This window comes from Rhinolophus sinicus, linkage group LG01 (genome assembly GCF_036562045.2).
Source record: "Rhinolophus sinicus isolate RSC01 linkage group LG01, ASM3656204v1, whole genome shotgun sequence".
Lineage (NCBI taxonomy): Eukaryota > Metazoa > Chordata > Mammalia > Chiroptera > Rhinolophidae > Rhinolophus > Rhinolophus sinicus.
In genome coordinates this window covers 63,361,108-63,382,309 of record NC_133751.1, presented here as the reverse complement: position 1 = coordinate 63,382,309, position 21,202 = coordinate 63,361,108, and the positions used below count along the sequence as shown (strand labels likewise).

Genomic DNA, 21,202 nt, shown 5'->3' with positions numbered 1-21,202 from the left:
GGACTTTGTGGTTAGAAAGTATGTTGGGCTAGGCAGTGGGTAAGGAGGAGGGTGAGTAACACCCGAATGACAGTCTCACCCAGTAGCCATGTCACCTTTGATACCTGTGTGGATTTCTTCCCTTTCAGATACAAACGAGAGGGGAACTGAGCACAGTGGCAGAACTGTCAATGTTAAAGTAGCATGTGACTGGGAGGAGAGCTGTTCTTCTTTATAGTTGAGGATGGGAGAGGGAACAGGGTGAAGTTTCAAAGGATACAATCTTCTTAGACACATTTACTCTCCAGGTGTCAAAGCCGGGACACAGGGATCCATAAATAGATATTGTGGCTCATTCCTTGTGAAGAGCTCCAGACCTCTGTTTTACCTCAGTGATCACATAGACGTGTATTTTTCCTGCTCTGTTTCAAAGATAGTTGTTAATGACGTTGAAGTTATTTAAAAGAATAAAAAGGGGTGGGCGGTTAGCTCAGTTGGTTAGAACGCAGTGCTCTTAACAACAAGGTTGCGGGTTCAATCCCCACATGGGCCACTATGGGCTGCGCCCTGCACAACTAGATTGCTAGATTGAAACAACTACTTGACTTGGAGCTGATGGGTCCTGGAAAAACACACTTAAAATAAATAAAAATTAAAAAAAAAAAAAAAAAGGAGTAAAAAGTACCATGGGTTTTCTACTTTCATGTTATTCAAAATCTTAAAATTCCCCAAACTTGTGTTAAAGGATCAAGCATTAAAAAATTAAAAGGTATCATGAGTGAATTTCTAGGAGATTCTATTTTATTAAATTCTAATATTATATTTTAATAAAACCCTTGACATTTCCCTTCAATATTGGGAAGACATAGCACCCTACCTTCTGGATAAATTTGAAACTAAAAAATACAGTCTGTGTGGACATTAACAGAAATGTGTTGCTAAATTGTCCTTATAATTTGAGGACTACAATCTACTAGTGACTGAGCAATCCACTTTCTCATGTCTAAGTTTGTGTCTTAAGTTTTCCTAGTAAAAACTCTTGGGATGGGGCCAGTCAAGAGGTAATATAACTAATAAAAACAAAGTGCATTCTGAACATGTAGTGACTGTCAGAGTGTTGGGTAATCCAGCAACCTTCTTTATAAATCACCATTCTTAGCAGAATTTGCATCCTTAAAATTGTGTTATTTTTAAGGTGTCAGTAGTTGAAAACCATTTGGCTGGACTGGAAGGAAGGGCGCTGGCAGACATGTTTGACTTCCTGTCCAAAGAGCTGGTGAGACTACAGGAAGAGAGGAGAATCCATGCCTTTGCCATGCTGGCTGAACGACAGCGGAGGATGCGGGAAGCCGAAGAGAGTGGTCGGCGCCAGGTGGAGCAAAGGCGCCTGCGGGAGGAGGACCAGATATTTAAGGAGGCAAGTGGGGGCAGCGGGATGTCTGGAAACTGTCTGTAAGGAGCCGAGTCAAGCCAAAGGAAACTCATAATAGGACATGGCATTTGTTTTTTATTTTTCATTGTATTCAACAAATATGTATTGAGTTCCTATGTGCAAAGGCATTGTGGATACTTTGGAGCTTACTACATAACATGCAAGTAAGTGTAGAACTAGAAAATGTAGTAAGTTTCATGAAGGAAACAAATGGGGCCCAGTGACACGTTATTATGCTTTCTCTATGGAGAACAGGTTGGAGGAAGGACAGAGTGGAAATGGGGAGTCCAGAAAGGAAGCTGTCGAAGTAGTTTAGGCCAGAGAAACTGGAGAAGTCACTTATAATGTCCAGTTTCCAGCTTAAGCAACTGGGAAGATGATTGTACTATTTTCTGAGGAAGGAAAGCTGATAGTGGAATAGGTTTGGGGCATGGATTAGCAGGAATTTGATTTATATTAAGTTTAAGACAGCTTAACTAGAGTTGTCATTTCAGCAGATAGATATCCAAGATAGAATTAGAAGAGAGATTTTGGCTAAAGTATGAACTTGAGACTTAGGGTACCAGGCGATTGGTAAATTAGAATTCTGACCAAGACACAATGGATGTGAAATTCCAAAGTGACCAAGATGCAAATTCAGAGGAAATTTGAGGAACCAGTAATATCTCAAAGCATTCTTGAGAATATGAAAGGTCAAGTATTGAGAATATAAAAGGTCAAGTGTTGAAATTGGAGGGATTGGTGAGGAAGATTTCTATAAAGGGGTGACTAATGCTGTGACTAATACTCCCCTCAAAAAACTCCAGAGGATGGGGGTGGTACTTCCCTTTCCTGTACTCATTGGAGAACTTGATATGTATTCTTTCAGTTAGGGTGTCAGACCCCCTAGGAATGGAGAGGAGGGAAGCTGGGCACGCTGGCTGCTTTGGAGGTGGGCACAGAAGAGGCTGTATGGGTGGCCGGCACACCCAGAATATGTCAAGGCAAAGACTTGTGTGAGACTGTGTGAGAGTTTCCCTTGGACCAGATGTGGGCCACATGGGAAGGAAAGAGCCAATCTGGAACTTAAAATAATTCTTGTCCAAGATGACTGTCTGAATTGTATATGTGGATACTTTTGAGCTTCTCAGTTAAAAACAGAAAGAAAAAACTGCTACATCAATTTGGAGTCTTCATATTTGATTTGAGATTTTTAAGGATTTACCCAATTCCCATGGAATTAGGATTGATCCATGAATAGTATTTGGTGTATGTTTTTCTTAATTACAAAATTGATTGAAACAAAACAGATTGTCCTTCCTTTATACAGCTTAAGTTTGGAGTTCTATATTGTCAAATTCAGCTTTTTAACTATACAATAATTCATTTTCTAGCTTCCTACCATCCTAACACATTTAGCTTCAAAAAGAGTTACTGATATTTAGAAATTAAGAAATCAGAACTTACTATCCCCTACCTTATATCACTAAGAAAAAAACAGCTAGAATGGGAGTATCCAACTGGGAGTGAGAATAAAAAGGAAAGGAACAGAGGAACCACTATGCTCAAAAACACAGAAAAGAAGAAGCTGGTAAAAGGCTTCTGAGAAGGTATCTCCTAAATAGGAATGATGCCAGGAAATGTCAGCCATGTGTAGGACGGCAAGAAAGGGTTAAGATGACCCATGCACCTGATTTAAGGATCATTTATGTAAAGAATGTATCCATCTGTTGACCCCTATTCAAATACCATTTGCCATTTAAATTCTCAATCTCCCTTCATACAGCCCTGTTAAAGATAAATATACTGGCACATAAATATACCAAAACAGAGTATGTTTACATTAAGTAAATTTTCAGAGAAATAACATAAATACTGAGGAATATAGACTCATATTTAAACATATACACTTTTGCAGGCACATACACAAATACATATTCACAAATATAATCCAGTGTGCTCATTATCCCAGACATGGAGGGACACGCGGAGACACACATATAGCCACCTGTATGGTTCCTTAGTCACTCATGCACATACACGCACAAATGTATCCGGAAACTCACATATGTGTAAAGATATACAGAAACACACAAATACGTATGTTGCTGCAGTGAACCCTCTGAAACTTCCCACCTCTGAACTATTACAAGACTCAGCTGTCTAATCGCCCCATATAAGTGTGACTTGCTTCCTGAGTGAGACAGGGCTCCTGGAGCAGGCGTGTTGTATAGGCCTTGGTGGCTTCTATAGCACCGGCCTAGATGCCTGCATAGAACAGATATGGAGCAAATGTATTTTGGTTGCCTGCTTGCTTGGTTGATGCTGTATTAAACTGGTCATTTGGTCTCTCCCATAGGAAAGGCAAAGGAATTCAAAGTTATGGACTTGGTGTTTCCAGGTAGATACCCAGTAAACATTACATACTCAGAGTCCTGCTGCAGTGCCAGTCAGGAAACAGGTACCCAGGTATTATCTCAGACACAAAGAAATATTCAGATATGAAATAGAAAAGTGCCTTCACCCAAGAAGCTCAAAATATGATGAGGGGACAGAATCCATACAAAACTAAGTGTGCTGTGTTTGATTCTTCCTGTGTGTCTACCTGTAAAATGGGCAAAACTTAACTGTCTTATTATGGTTGTATACTTAGGGAGCAAATCTATAAAGAAAAGGAAGTGTTCACTATAAAATCATGATATTGGAAAAGGGCTGTGGTCAGGAAGAGCCCAAAGCGGTCTTCTGGGTTACTAGCAGTGGCTGCGTGGGTCCTGGCTTTACTCTAATTCATCACGCTCTACATTTACGCACTCTGCACTTCTCTAAATATGTATCATATTTCACAGTTTCAAGAAAGCTTAAAAAAGAAGCAGTGCAGGGCTCAGCTGACGTGATAGTTGAAAAAAATTCATTAGAGACCCAGGGTCCCTCTAGCTTTCTGCATTTCTGTCCCTAAGGCATGGACCGCATAGCAGTTTAAGATGACTTCTAATGCTCCAGCATTGGGTCCCTATGAAATGAGAAAGGAAAAAAAGTAAGTTAGATCTTCTCCTTTAAGAATCCTTTCTGGAAGGTGCTCAGATCACTTCTGTATGTATTCCGTTGGCCAGAACTATGGATGTTAGGAAATATAGTCTTTGTTCTAGGGACCTTTGGCTCAGCTAAAATCCAGGGGCTTTATTATTTAAGGGGAAGGAGAGAAAGGACATTGGGAAATACCTCTAAGTCTCTGCCATAGTTAGGTAGTTTGGCCAAGTCACCTTGCTGGTAAGAACAAAGCTAGGATCCAAAACAGCATTATTGACTGTGAAGCCCATGACCTTTCTGAATTGTTATATTGCCCACCTGCAAGTAAGACCCATGATTCTAAAATGGGTAGGGAGGAGGCTGCCTACCCCAGAATGGGTGGGCAAGTGGATTGGAAACAGACTGACTAGATAGTAAAGAAAAGGAATGGTGAGTGAGGTGACTATCAAATTAATGAAGGAAACAGATGTGCTAAAAAAAAAAAAGTCAACCAATGTTTGTGCATTTTTCTTGTCTTGTTAATAGTAGGATCCCTGTTCTCAGTAACTGGGATTATTTGGCGTTTTTGCAGGTGGTTAAAGTTCACCAAAGTACTATAACTTCCTATCTGGAAGACATAATACTGAACACTGAAGAGAATACTGCAGAAGAACAAGCCAGGGCCGAAATTGAGGAGATGGCTAAGAAAATCAATGACATTGCTTACGAAATGGAGAGCCGGTATGTACCAAGAGAGTGGATGGTAGGATGGACAGCCCATTCACCGTAACTTATATGCATCGTTAAGAGCTGAAGATGTTACCACCAAGAACACCATGCTTCACTGTCCATTGCTTGGTTTGCATAACTCTTTGGAAGCTAACACGCTTATACCTTTGTATGGTAGGAGCACTGGGAATAGAATTTTCAGTTATCCTGTGCGGTCTGGATCACTTTCATATTACTTGCTTTTAGACACTACAAGCATGAAAGCTATGTGAGTAAGTAGGTGCAACACTACCTGGACTTCACCCCAAGGTGTTTGGCTTCCAGGTATAAGTTGTATCTCTAACATTCCCTTCCAGGCAGACAGGACAAACAAAGGACAGGGTTAAATAGTAATTTTTCATGGAGTTAACCAAGCTCAGCAGGAATATAATATTTCAGATCACTTAATCCAGGAAAAGGCTATGGCGGGATTTGAGCAGTGGAGTTCCTTACACAAGTGAGGAGGATCTCAGTATAAATAGGCAGCTCAAGTTAAGCAACAAAGAAAATAGTTTAATTTTTTTTTCCAGTCGAACTCAGCTTCAGTCAGAGGAAATTGTTGCTGAATTGGTTTATAGTTTCCTGATCCCAGAGGTGCAAAGGGACTTTGTCAAAGAAAAAGGTAAGCCAATGTAAATGCTGCACTTTATGATTTTTTAAAGATATGAATGATTTTCACTATCCCAGAGATTTGCAGAAATTTCTGAAGAAGAACCACTGAGCTTTTTTATTTCAGAGTTACGTCAAGTTCTCTTCACACCATCTGATTCCAGAGTATAATTACCTCTAGTACAAATGGAGTATAGTTCTAATAAGTTTGACAGAGTATCAAAATCCAAACCTTCTTTAACAGGAAGTTCCCAAGTTCCCAGAAGAGGTGTATTTTGGGACTTGATTATTTTTTTAAACTTAAAGCAAATGTCGAAAATGTGCAAGATTTTCAAACTATAGCGTCCTTTTGTTAAGCAGGGCACATGCAAGGTGGGTGTTGAAAAACTGGGATGCCGTCAAAGGCTTAAATCGACTCTATGCTCTGTCTGTGTCACAAATATCTTGTGTTTCTTCCAGGACTGTATCTAAGTATAAATATCCTCATATGTCACTCGTCAGAAGTGGCATGTTTTTAAAGATTGATGCTTTCAGTCAATAGAGAAGGAGAAACAAACAAACAAACATGTCTTAAAAAAAAAGAATATTCTTCTGGAGCTTTCAGTCCTTATTCCAGAGGGAGGGGTGCAATATTTAAATGAAATAATATCTCAGAAGGTTTCAGAGTTATGCAGGGGGATTCTGGACAGGTTTAAGAGAAGTGTAAAAGTGATTTCCAATCACGTAACCAGGGATAAAGGAATGATTGGAGTTCACACGCATTTCAAGAGAACAAAAAAATATCTTATTTTCTCATTGTCTGATTGAACTGTAATTTTTAAAACAGTACCCTCTAGCAATAAGTGTTTAGTTTGTTTCCTGTGTGTTCCTATAACTACTGGTGCTGCAATCGGTATATTTTACACATATCCTGGTCATACTTTTAAGAGTAAATTCCTAGCAGTGTAATGCTAAAAGTAGGGTATGTGCATTATACATTTTGGTAGGTAGTACCCAATTGCCACCACAAAAATATTGTTCTAATTCATACTCCCATCAACAGTGTGTGATAGTGCCTACAGCAACAAAATTTGATTTTCAGATCAAATAATAACTATTTCTGTGTCATCTTATACTGTAAGAGGGATCTTGTGTTATCTGGATCCTTAAGAATATATGCAACTCCTTTCTACTTCTCCTAGGTCCCAAGTGAGGTCAGCTTCAGATCAATTCCACCTGAGGGAATTGAAGGAAAAGGGGAAATAGTATGTTGAATAGTTACTAGTCTGTGACCCGCCCACCCCATTTCCCCCAGCTTCTCCTGGCTCTGAGGGGAAGGAGCTGGAGGGGGGGACTTGAGCTGAAGAAATCCAGTGGGACTGGTCTGTGGGTAAGCTGGGCAGGTCCTTACCTCTTCCCTTTACACACATACTGAATGGATAGGGGCCTTTTGTTTCTCTTTTCAAATAAGAGAACCATATGTACTATATATACTCTTTACCCCCAATTAAGATAATATTATATACAGACAGTTTCCAGATATCTTTTTTATAAAAAGCTCATAGATTGGAAAGACCTTGAAGAGACCTGTATATACATACAAAATAACAGTAACTACCAAATTTTAAATGCATACTAAGTTCCAGACCAGGTACTAAACATTTAAGAAAAGTACTTTATCTCAATTTCTTACAACAGCGGTGGGTGTTTTCTCATTTTTCATTTAAGGAAATTAGTGCTTAGAGACATTATACGACTTGCAGATTTGAAACATGGTCTGTGAGGCTCCAAAGTCGACCATGCTATTGTGAAGTGCTATAGGTTCCTGTGTGATTTACCCTATATAAACCAGCTGACACCTAAGTAGCACAAAATGTAATCCCCAGGACTTCCTACTGTCCTTTACTAGCTGGATGACTTTGGACAAATTACCTAATCTCTGTGTTTCAGTTTCCTCATCTGAAAATGGGGATATTAATAATACTCTCTTTTAGGGTTGTGGGGTGGTTTAAATGAATAATTATATGCCAACTGCTTAAAACAATACCTGGCACAAAGTAAGGACAGATGCTGACTGCTAACATATCATCATCGTCATCATTATCATCATCACTCCTTTCCAAGGGATGTGGGATGCTTCACATACTAAGCCTTGATAATAAACATTCTTAGGGTATGGAGCTAGGACCACTTTCTAAAGATGTGAGCTCAGAAACTCATTACCAATCAACTAGTACCCTCCGTATTAGGAACTAAGGCTCAAAGAGAAATATGACACACCTTACCTTTAAGTCATATATGATCTTTGCATCATGAAATTTGCGTTATAATGCAAAATTATCATTTCTATCACTACTCTCTTGAAAAACCTTTGGGAGTAATTTCATTCAGACTTTCAGAGTAAACATTCTTCTGTCACTTTGGCACAGTGAGGAACGCACAGCGGAAGCATATTCTAGCAGCCCATCAGCTCGTCCACAGGCACACAGAATCCATGCTCCTAAGGAATTTTGCTGAGCAACAGCAAGATGAGGTCTCAAACACTGACAAGTTACTTAAGGAAGAAACTCAAAAGGAGAAAGACAGCTAAGGTGAGTTTGATTTTTCATCTGAAAGGAAGTAGAGAGAGGACGAAAAGTAGCCTCATTCAGCTTTGTGCTACACTCTCACAATCATCATGTGAAAAGATTGTCTGTTGTTTAAGAAAATGAAGCCCTCCCATTTAAATTGGCACATTTCATCTAGGTTATGGAATGTACTATTGAAATTATTAGAGAATAGGGTTGATATTATAGCAATTGGACTCTTGTGACCAGAAAACGGGACTCCAGATTATTTTTATGGTTTCTTTTAGCATGTGACAATATTCCATTGCAAATAAAGCTACAAAATGTGTCAATGTTATTATATATTTTAAAAAAACCTTGTTCTTATGGAGGTGCACGAGGTACCCTATCACGTTGTGCTAGTTTTACACATAGCACGAGACACAGCCTGCCTGGTGCTAGCCCAGACCTTCTGCAATGCCCACGAGGGATTGGTCTCAGCCTCAACTCATACTCACGAGACTAACAGAGACCACATTTAATGGGATTTGAGTATCATTCTACTCAGAAAGATATGATAAGACAGGAACCACAGTGTCCAGCAGGGCAGAATCAGGTGTTTCTCCTCCTGTGGGAGCTCTTGCCATATCCACACAGAGGACCTAGATCTATTTTCTTTTGCCCATGGGTGACGAAGCTCAGGCACAGGGAAGAGATTCACATTGGGTGGGTGTGGGAGCTGGCCTGGTTTTCATGTCCCTGGACCAGTATCTCTTGTAATAATTCCATAGGCAAAGTTTCCAGTGTCTCCCTAATTGGTTTTCCCAGTGACCAAAGTCAGCACACTCAGCAAAGCTCAAAGCTACGGTTTCCTATTTGGTATTAATAATTCATTTAAAATGCCTCCCAGTCACATGCTAGATCCTAATCAGGGGTCATTTTTACCTTCAGTGGTATTTCTTAGTAACGTAGTTGACATATACCACCTATCAGATTACTAGAAGAACAGAGCTAGAGAGTCAATTGAAAGTACAAATCTCATGAGACGGGGAAAGGAGTGAACCCTTTGCCTATACCTTTTCCCTCAGCCCTCCCATGGTAGAGGAATATCATCCGCTATTTTGGCCTGAGGGTGTGCTACCAGGTAAGGGAAGGCACCAAGACTTCGGGGGAAATTTGAGCCTGGCATTTAGAAGGTCTGAGTATTGGCCAGTTCTGCCACTAACTGTATAATTTTATATGAATAATTTCCCTAGAGGCTTGTCCATGCACATGTGACCAAGAGACCCTCTGCAGGGGAATCTATGGGGACCTTAATTCTCAATAAAAGAGGATCATGGAAGGATGGTTGAAAGGAGGGGGAAATTAAGAAAGAGAGCAGACAGAAAACTGATAAAGGACTCTTAAATATGAAGCTGTGGCTATAAATCACAGCAGAAAGTCTTTTGTTTTAAATTAACAATGAAATAACCTCTGAAATCATTGAAGATGTAAACCATGTATTTACACATAACGTTATATACTATCTGTATAACAGAAATTCAAAGACCAAAGCATTTTGCCTGTCTTGTTACTGTGATAAAAATCAGCTTTGATGTTGGGGTAGTCATTTTTCTTAGCAAATTTAATAAGAGTAATAATTTACATAGATTGAACTAAATATATCTGCATTTTCTTCTGAGTTTAACACCTGTTCTATGACATCTATGGTGAGCTGTGAAATCAAGTCAGAAGAGTATTAAAATGATTTTCTCTTTTGTACTTAGTGAAATAAAATACATTTCATTAAAACTGTAAAGCATATTGTAGTTCTGAAATATAGTTTTTAAAAATTCTAGTTGGCAGGCTAACTACAGACACCCAGCAAGGAAGAGCAACCAATAAATTCATAAAGTATCTTTTTAATACTTTATTAAATGACTGGAACATGATGTTTAGTGGCCCCCACATATATATTACTCCCTCTTCCTTCTCTCAGAGGGAAGGACAGATGTGAGATTATTTAATAATGCTTAGGGAAAGGGGCAGGAGGCATGGACATTGATTTAAAAACAAAACTTTTTAATCAGCTTTAAGACAAGGAAAGCTAATAAAATAGTGAGGAATTTCTGGGCAAAAATCTAGGAAAAGACAAATTCAGAGCGTTGGGTCTGGCATTCGGTGCCACTTTTTTTTTTTCCCTGAGCGAATATGCAAATTCTAGAAAATGTGGCTGAATGGCTGAGCAGTGCTTTTACCAGCTTTGTAAAACCAGGGGGACAAAAAGTGGAGTCAAGGTTGAGGCCCTGGCAAATCTCCTCCATTTGGGTTGGGACTCCAAAAGGCTATGCCCTAGTTGTAAGGGTTAATTGGAAGTAAACAGTCCCTCGCATAGACTGCAGTTTAGCATCTGATCACCTGAATGATAAAAAAAAAAATGAAAAAATCTGAATCCCAGAAATTGAATTGTAGATCCTTGATTCCTATTGCCTGAAAGAATTTGTCAGAAAACAAATTCTCTTTGGAGAAACTTGACAGCTTAGTTTTAGACCTCAGTTTATTTTCACAAACAATTTTTCAAGTATGGTTTCCAGAATACAATCAAGGATATCCAAGCTTATGAGGAGGCACAACAACTTAAAAAAACAGCAGCAGAAGTTACAGATAATGAAAACAGACTAAAGGGATATAAAATATTGGAATTATTAAACATAAATTTTAAAATAACTATATTTACTGCTTTGAACAGCTAGCCTCCAGAATAGTGAGAAAATAAATTTCAATTGTTTAAAACCACCCACTCTGTGGTATTTTGTGATGGCAACCCGATCTGACTAAGACAGATTTTGGTACCAGGAGTGGAGTTGCTCTAACAAATACCTAAACATGTGGAAGCAGCTTTGGAACTAGATAATAAGTACAGGTGAGAAGATTTTTGGGGTGCATGTTAAAAATATATACGGATGTTACGGGCAATTCTGGTGAGGTCTCAGACAGAAATGTGGAATGTGTTATTGGAAACTGGAACAAAGGCAATCCATGTTATAAAGCAGCAAAGAACTTGGCTGAATTTTGTTCTACTGTTTTATGGAAAGTAGAACTTTCAAGCAATGAAATTGGATATTTAGCTGAGAAGATTTCTAAGTAAAGTGTTGAAGGAGTGACTTGGTTCCTTCTGATTGCTTATAGTAAAACGTGAAAGCAGAGAGATGAATTGAAGAAATAATTGTTAAGCCAAAAGGAAGAAGAACTTGAAGATTCTTAGCCTATCCATTATTTCAAAGAATGAGAAAATGTGTTCTAGAAAAAACACTAAGAATGTGGCTGAGCAGCTATTTGATGAAGAGTTTATGGGGATTATAAGAGTAGCAGCACTGCCAATTTGAACTGAAAGGGATGGAGATGAGATGAAATGAAGGAAGCCTGTCAGACTTCTTGGATTTGACAGGATGAGAGGATAGAGCTATTATGCTGCTAATGTGCAAAATTCTTCAAGAAGAGGGAAAAATAACTGAAGACGATTCAGATTACCAGGGCCACTGCCTCAGATGGCCTCTGCCTAGAACCTTAAGGGTGGGACCACACATAGGACCCTACCCTGGCAGAGCTTCAGTGTCGGGACCCCTACTGAGAGCCATGGGGATGGAGCACAGCAGACCTGAGAGGGGGGCCACCCCGCAGGGCCATGGGAGTAATGCTGCCATCCCAGTGACCTGGAAGGCAGGACATTGAGCCAAAGAGGATTAATCTCAAGCTTTAAGATCCAATAGCATTTGGCTAGGCTTTGGACTTGCTTGGGATCTATTACTCCTTTCTTCCTTCTGATTTCTCCCATTTGGAATAGAAATATCTATTCTGCGCTTGTCCCGCCATTGTATTTTGGAAGCACATAACTTGTCTGGTTCACAGCTGGAGAGGAATGTTGCCTCAGGATGAGTCATACCTTGGGTCTCACCCGTATCTGATTTAGATGATATTTAGATCAGATTTTGGACTTTAAACTTTAGAGTTAATGTTCAAATGAGTTAAGACTTTTGGAGCTGTTGGGATGGAATGAATGTGTTTTTCATGTGAGAAGGACATGAATCTGGAAGTTGGGGTCGGTGTGGAATGCTCTGGACTGAATCGTGTCACCCTAAAATTTGTATATTGAAGCCCTAACTTCCAATATGTTGGCATTTGGAGATGAGGACTGTGGGAGGTAATTAAAATTAGATGAGGTCATGAGAGTGGGTCCCTCATGATGGGAATAGTACCCTTATCATCAGAGGTACCAGAGAGCTTGCTCTCTCTGTCTTTCCCTCACATGTGAGGACATAGCTAGAAGGCAGCCGTCTACAAAATGTGTCATAAAGCAAGTGTCAGCTGTTTCAGAGTTTAAATCGTGTAGTATGTTCTCTGATAAAAATATAATGAAATTAGAAATCAATGACAAGGTAATTCTAGAATGTTTGGAAATTAAGAAATACAGTTGTAAATAAATGTTCATCAAAGAAAGTATCAGAATAGAAACTAGAAAATATTTTGAACTGAAAAATAACAAAATGTTATGTATTTATCAAACTTGTGGAATGCTGCTAATGTCGCACTAGATGGAAAATTGTAGTCTTAAAGGCATTTATTAGAAAAGGTGAAAATAGGATTAAGCATCCTTTTCAATAAATTAGAAAAATAACGGCAAATTAGATGCAAAAAAGTAAAAGGAAGGAAATAATAAAATAAAAATAAAAGAAATCAATAAAAGGGAAAATAGATATGTCTTCTGATTTTAGGTAGGCTGTAGTAGGCAGCTGCAACAATTAGAGAAAATAATGGTTGTACTGTAAATGTCATATTTTTAAAGACATTGGAAAGTTGTGGAAACAAAGGGGACTATATGAACTATAATGATAGAGGGGAAAGAGTCCTTCCTAAGTGATCTGAGATCACTGCCCATTTTCTTCCCCTGGGGCACTGGCCAACTCTGGGCACAAGCTAAGATTCAGGCTTGCCAAAGGCACAGGGACATTATGAGGGGAATGTAAGCTGCTTTATATACTTCCTGTGCTGCCAAAAGTTAAAACAAGAAGCAAGATTGCAATTCCCACACATATTTGCAGTGAATACATTTTCTGAATTTAAAACTGCACTGCCAGGAGTGTCTTATGGACCCTGAAACAAGTGCAAAAGAAATGTCCATACTTCAAAATCTGTTTAAACTGTGCGATGGGGGCATATCTGCCTAACCTTCAATCAGAAGTCATTTCATTGCAATGACATGCTAAAAGGCAAATATTGAGAAAAATCTACTGGAATTCGAAAAAGCTTCTAAGTAATAAATATGCACAATTAAAAGCATAAGCTCATGGATTAATATCCGTATTGGCAGCACATATCTGTGTGAGAGACATTTTCAAAGCTGAGGTGGGTGATGCCTCATTACACATCACCATTAACACATGAATATCTGCAGTCAATTTTGATGATTTGAACCTCAATTAAGCAAAATGGTATCCCTTAAATAAAAGTTCCATTCTTCTCATTAGTAGACCTGTATTAGAACAGTAGTCAATCATTGTTGCTATCTTTTGAATCTTATCAATAAAAAATTGTGACAATTTGTTTTCTCTTTTTATTTGAGTACCGACATAATATCCTTGATTTTGTCTTTTGGCCCACAAAGCTGAAATATTTGCTATCAGACCCTCTGCAGAAAAACTATGTCATTTCCTGCTCTACAGCAGTTGAAAATGAATGAAGTAGAAGTAAATACAACATGGATGAATCTCACAGATAAAATAAGGATCAAAAGAAGCCAAATACAAAAAAAATCTGCAGCATGAGTCTATATAAAGTTCAAAATTAGCATTCAACTATGGTGTTTAGGAATGTATAATTAGGAAGTAAAGATATAAAGAAAAGCAAGGAAGTGATTACTGGAAAAATCAAATAAAAATAAGAATAGATTATTTTTAGAAGGCAGGGAGAGGATTGTGATTGGGAAGGAGTAAGTGGGAGCTTCTAGGATTTCTTGATCTGGGTGGTATTTACACAGATGAATACATGAATTCATTAAGCTGCACATATTTTCTATATTTTCCTATATGTGTCATAGTCCATAATTAAAAGTTAGAAATATGTATGTATATTCACAAACATGTATATACATTCATTATGCAAACAGTATACACAGACTATTCCTGGAAAGATCGACAAGAAATTGATAAGTAGTTGTCGCTAGGCACGGAAACTGGAGACTGGAGGTCAGACTGAGGGAAAAGAGACTTTGCTCATGCTTGTATCCTTTTGTAATTTGAATATTTTTATGGTGTACACAGACTAAGTTTTCAATTATGACCTAGTTACTGTAAAGGTTGTTTTTTTAAGTGCTAGAATTTGGAGACCCTGTGTGTTAAGAAAGGTTTGACTCGTAGGGCTCATTAAGTGGCAGAGCTGGGCTGTCTGGGGCTGTCTGACTTCAAAACCACCCTCAGTGTAATTGTATCACAGTAATTTTTTGGATGTATTGATCTGATAATGATTGTTTCTAAAAAGATGACATAGTCATAACCATTTGTGTTTTGTTTTTTTTTACAGATTATGATCTTTTTTTTTAAAGAAGCTGTACAAATCATCATAAAGAATTCCAGTAGTCTCTGCTTCTCCCACGATGTGCACCTCTTATAGGCTTGTCAGTGTGTCATGAGGAAAGAGATTTCTGTTTCTTAAACTCCCGATACTTTAAAATGATTTTCAGTAATAATAATAGTCAAATGAAGGAGGTTTATTCTCTTTAGTGTTTTCTAAGTGCTCTACTTCAAGAGAAAGTTTTGTCATGTCTCATTTCAACATTTATTGACTACGAGGCTATGCTAGCTATGGAATCAAACAAAAAGCAATGTTATTGGATATTTCTTGAGCAGTTTTAGTTTGCTATTCATAGCACATTAACATTATCTACTAAGGTTGTAAATATGCATATCCCATGACCCAGCATTTCATCTCCTAGATACATACCCAATAAAAATGCATGAGTATGTATACGAAAAGGCATGTTCATAGTAGTATTTTTCATGATAGCCCCCAAACTGGAAATCGAAATATCCATCTACATTGGAATGGAAAAATAAATTTTAGCATATCAATGCAGTGGCACATCAACTCACCAGTGAGCTTTACCTTTAAGAAGAGGGTGATGCTGGAGGGCAGTCTGCCCATCCTGTGTGTTGACAAGAATCATTGCTGAATGGATCCTTCCTCATTTAAAGATTAGTAAATAGGAAAAACAATAAACAAAAGTATGAACAACAAATTAACATGAGACCAATGTAAAGAATTTACAAAAGATAATGTACGTTGCTCTGAAAATGTATATTACCTCACTATAGGAAGCAAGAAAAGCTTCAGAAAGTATCTGCTTGGTGTTTTTAATAGAAGACAGAAAAGAAATGGCCTCTAAGAAACTGAAGCAGGGAATAATAAGAACAGACAGAGGCCAAAAACCAGACAGATGCTGGCTGAAAAGAAAAGCTAAGCTGGCTAACATGAAAAGAAATACACAAAAAGATTAAAAATACAGTGACATTCATTTGGGTGCAGGTAAAAGAACAGAAATCTCACAGCAGAGAATAAAATTCGTATGCTGCTGACAATGTGTTAAGTCACCTAGTATAGGATGGGAAGGAAAGAGCAAAAAGATGAAAATGACAAAGAGGTTAGCTCTGGATGACCAATCCTATGAGCAATAGGAGTTTGGGGTATTTTTGTAAGTTTCTTGTTTTAAAGATTTTTATTAAAATACAGCCAACAAAATATTATATTAGTTTCAGGTATACATTTATTAAACATTTATATACCTAAAGAAGTGATCACCATGATAAGTCCAGCAACCATCTGACACTGTACCACGCTATCACAGTATTATTGACTATATTCCCAATGCGATGCATTACATCCTTATGACTTACTTGTTTTATACCTGAAAATTTTACCTCTTATTCCCCTGTACCTTCCTTCCCTTTTTACATTTTCAATTACAGTTGACATTCAATATTATTTTATATTAATTTCAGGTGTATAACATAGTGGTTAGACATTTAAGAAGTGATCCCCCTGACTAGTTTAGTACCCACCTGGCACTATACATAGTTATTACAATATTATCGACTGTATTCCCTGTGCTTTACATTACATCCCGGTGAATATTTTGTAACTGCCAATTTGTACTTCTCTTTCCCTTTTGCATCTCCCTAACCCCCTTCTCATCTGGGGAACCAGCAAAATGTTCTCTATATCTATGAATTTGTTTCTGTTTTGTTTGTTTCTTTATTTTGTTCTTTAGATTCCACATATAAGCAAAATCACATTGCATCTGTCTTTCTCTGTCTGACATACTCCACTCAGCACAATACCCTCCAGCTCCATCCAGGCCACCGCAGATGGAAAGAGCCCATTCCCTTCCCTGGCCAAGCAATATTCCATTGTATATATGTACTTCCTCCTCTTTATCCATTCATCCATCAATGGACCCAGGTTGCCCTTGTAAACACGGCTGCAGTGAACATGTGGATGCACACATCCCCTTGAAGTAGTGTTTGGGCTTTCTTCGGATAAATACCCAGAAGAGGGATTACTGGGTCCTTCTTTGTCTCTTGTTATAGCCTTTGTTTTAACGTCTATTTTGACTGATATAAGTATTGCTGCCCTAGATTTTTTTATTGTTGTTGTTTCCATTTTCATGAAATTTCCTTTTCCATCCTTTTACTTTCAGTCTGTGTCTTTTAATCTGAAGTGAGTCTCTTGTAGGCAGCATATGTAAGGGTCTTGTTTTCTTATTCATTCAACCACTCTATCTTTTGATTGGAGCATTTAATCCATTTACATTTAAAGTAATTGCTGATAGATACATAGTTATTGACATTTTTTCATTCATATTTTTTATCTTTTTTTTTTTTTTCCATCTTGAAGAAGTTCCTCTAAGACTTCTTGTAATACTGGTTTGTGGTGATGAACTCCTTAGCTTTTCCCTGTCTGGGAAGCTCTTTTATCTGTCCTTCAATTTTAAATGATAGCTTTGCTGGGTAGAGTAACCTTGGTCGTAGGTCCTCGCTTTTCATCACTTTGAATATTTTCTGCCAATCCCTTCTGGCCTGCAAAGTTTCTATTGAGAAATCAGCTGATGTTCTAAAGGGAGCTCCCTTGTAGGTAACTAACTGCTTTTCTCTTGCTGCTTTTAAGATTCTTTCTTTGTCTTTAGCCTTTGGCATTTTAATTATGATGTGTCTTGGTGTGGGCCTCTTTGGGTTCATCTTGTTTAGGACTCTCTGCTCTTCCTGGGCTTGTATGTCTATTTCCACTAGGTTAGGGAAGCTTACTGTCATTATTTCTTCAAATAGGTTTTCAGTTCCTTGCTCTCTCTCCTCTTTCTGGTATCCCTGTGATGTGAGTGTTGATGCGCTTGATACTGTCCCAGAGGCCCCTTAAACTATCCTTATTCTTTTGGCCTTATGTAGTAGGTGTGCTGTGGGGCCCACTGTTGCAGTCTTCTTGGTCACCTGAGCCGTGTGCTCCAGGTGTGTCCCTTGTGTGGGTTGTGTGTGCCCTCCTGTTGTAATTGAGCCCTGTTGCTTTCTTCACGGCAGTGGAAGCAATTGACCCTCGAGCTGATTGGTTGTGAGGACTGGCTGTGACTACAGTGGAGGAGCTGTGGTGCAGAGGCTGACCCTGTGGAGCAGGATTCACTTTAGCAGGGCTCCAGTGCCTGCCCAGTCTGCCCTTTGGGTGTGTCCTTTCCCAGAAGTGGCTGAGTGATGCTCTGGCTTGGTCTAAAGCTGGCCACTGGGCATTCCAGCCCCAGGGTCCACTGGAAGGGGCCCCACCACAGGCCAAATGTAGCTGCAGCCTGTGCCCTGCCTGGGGCCACCTGGCATGAACCACAAAGCACTCAGCAGATGGCTGCCACTGGTGCTGGGCTTAGAGGTGCCTCAGGAGGCCAAGCCGTGAATGAGGCTGGCTATCGCTAATGTCAGGCTTAGGGATATTCAGCAAGAGGTACAGGACACACTGAAGCCAGATGCTGCTTGTCTGGGTTTTGTGAACCTTTGAGAGATTTTAGGAAAGGCCACAACATGAATGAAAACAGGTTCTTTGTATGGAGAAGCCACTGGAGTGGCTTGGGTGTGCCCGAAAGTTGGATTGGGCAGGGCCTCAGGGAATCACCAGGGCAGGGCAATTGATGGAGACTCAAATATGGCAGCCACCTGTGTCTGCACGCTAGGAGGCGGAAGGGCTCAACAAAGAAACTGGCTTCTGCCAACTCTGCCATCTGGGATAAAGCTGCCCATCCAGCCCTCATTCTGAGGCCAGACAACTCAGTTCCTTCCCGTAAGTCCCTGGTGCCTTTGGAGCTGCTGCCTCAGCGCTGGAGCTCAGAGCAAGTGAGTCCATCAGTGTGTGGGCCCTTTAAGAGGAGTGCTTGGGAGTCCAGCCTCTCTCTGTCTCACTCAGCCAAAATCTTTGTTGCCTCTCACAGCCAGAAGTTATGGGGACTTCTCTGCCCAGCACTGGAACCCTGGGCTGAGGAGTCTGGTGTAGGACTGGGACCCCTCGCTCCTCAAGGGGGACCTCCACAGTTGAGATAGCTCTCCCAGTTTTTTAATGGTTACAAGCAAGTGTGGACCAGTTCATTTCGTGTCTCCTCACCTCCTGCCAGTCTTGAGGTGGCTTCTTCTGTATGTCCGTAGTTGTAGGGCCTTGGTTCAGCTAGACATCAGGTGATTCTCAATGATGGTTGTTCTATACTTTAGTTGTAATTTTGATGTTGTTGGGAGAAGAAGCAGGCATTTACCTACTCTGCCATCTTAACTGGAAATACACAACAGGAATGCTTAAAGAAGAAACCAAAACAAGTAAAATAGAAACAATAATCAAAGTTATAATAAAAAATTTTCTAAGCTGAAAAAAATATATGATGATGCAAACTTGAAAGGGTTTACCTTGTCCTAGGAAAACTAAAGTTGGGCAACTTAGTTTTCCTGATGATCACTGACTGACAGAAAAGTATTGCACAAGTAAGGAGGCAATTGAATTTTGTTTTATTCCTTTCAAAATGCTAACCTGAAGTAGGAAAAGGTTGTATTATTTACTGGTGAAGTAAAAAATCAGGACCACAAAATGAGAAGTGAGTTAGGAATGATGGAATGGAAGGAAAGAGGAGTCATGCTGTACAGCAGAGAACAGCAGACTTTTTCTGTAAAGAGCCAGAAAGCAACTATTTTAGGCTTTGCAGGCCAGACGGTCTCTGTTGCAGCTACTCAACTGTGCTGTTGTAGGGTGAGAAGAGCCATGAATAACAAATAAATGAATGAATGTAGCTGTGTTCCAATAAAATTTTATTTACAAAAACTGGCAGCAGACAGGAGTTGGCCCATGGGCTATAGTTTGCCCATCCCTGCTATATAGCAATGAACTAAAGTTAACCTCAATACCTACTTTGAAGAAGGATTTTAAATGTCTTCTATAGAGAACATATAATGAAACTTAGAGTATTTTCTAAAAAATTTTATCCTTATGTAGTCTTCAAAAAAAAAAGCTTTGTATTTAGACAAAAAGGAAACTACAAAGTACTACAGAATTCCCATTAGCTAATTGAAGTTTACCAGGAGAGGAAAAAAATTTTCTGATACTGGCTACCTTCTAATTATAATAGCTTAAATTTAAACACCTCAACTTTAATAACCTTTGCCATTGAAAATAAAACACCTTGAGTGATGAGCAAAATTTATGTTTAAAGCCATGTTATCATGGCAAGTAGAGCCACGTAGTGGATTGAGACTAAACTATTGATAATACAGTCAAAAGCAGTACAAAATCACAATAAACTGATTTCTGAGATAGAAAACGTGTTTTTTTTCATGGATGCATAATCAGATATCATGAACCCTTGTGCCAGTTAACAAAGGCATAGCTTCAAAATGCTTAAGAACAGACAAGGTGAAATCCAAGGAAGACATGTGTAGTGGGAGTAAAGGATCTCTTTGGGATGAGAAACTGTTAGTACAAAATTGTTGGAGATTCCAAATTCCTGAAGTGCAGACATCCCAGACAAATTATATTAAAGCCTGCGTATATTTTAGTTCAGGGGAAGCTCCCATTACTAACTCTCATCCCCCTCCTTAATTCTGGATTACGGTACCCGCTTGGGAGTAGAGTTGCATCTACTCAGAAAACTTGGAGTATTTTTATGCAGCAAGCCGCATGGAGGCCCATAGACCCAGTTACCAGCAGAATGGAGAATACCAGTGAGCACATGAGTGACAGCAAATGGCCTCCAACTGTGGAACAAAGCCAAGCTAGCAGCCTAGAAGTGCAGCAGCACGGAGGCTATAAGAGCAGGCGCTGGAGCCAGATGGTCCGGATTGAAATCCCAGGCCAATGACATTGTGTCCTCCCACGAGTTACTTAACCTCACTAATTTTATCATCTATAGATCTATATATCACCATAATAAAAACAATTTAAAGACATAAATTATACTTCATAAAAATGTAAAAATAAAATTAATGAATTAAAAATAATAGTACCTGGCAATTTTAAATACTAGAATGAATTTCTTCAATTCCTACTTTAGGGAATAGTGTTACAGCTCATTTTACAGAGACAAAACAGGTCTAAGCAACTGACTGGCTGAGGTTGACTGGCTAAGCAACCTCAATTGTAAATATGATCAGTATTTGGTTATCTATCCATGGAATAGGCACAGTTTTTCCAGGAGATGAGCCAACTGCTGGGTCAAAGGTGTTCTCCATCTGACCCCTAAATTTACATTTCATTCAAGAGTCTCATGCAATATTGTGGAGCAAAGGAATTTAACAGCTACAGCTATGAGCGAAGGTAATGATCATATTATTATCTATACGTTATAGTGTTTTATCAAAAATATGAAATT

The 21,202-nt window shown here is 39.0% G+C and overlaps 1 protein-coding gene across 1 annotated transcript in view; it reads left to right on the top strand.

The window, feature by feature from the left end:
* CFAP91 (cilia and flagella associated protein 91) overlaps nt 1-15,305 on the top strand; it is a 58,105-nt gene extending 42,800 nt beyond the window's left edge. The window contains exons 14-18 of the mRNA XM_019729664.2: nt 1,175-1,396; nt 4,989-5,137; nt 5,695-5,786; nt 8,182-8,343; nt 14,854-15,305. Of these exons, the coding sequence (XP_019585223.2) occupies nt 1,175-1,396; nt 4,989-5,137; nt 5,695-5,786; nt 8,182-8,342 (624 nt within the window). The 3' untranslated portion in view covers nt 8,343; nt 14,854-15,305. The remainder of the gene's footprint in view (nt 1-1,174; nt 1,397-4,988; nt 5,138-5,694; nt 5,787-8,181; nt 8,344-14,853) is intronic.
* The last annotated feature ends 5,897 nt before the right edge of the window (nt 15,306-21,202 follow it).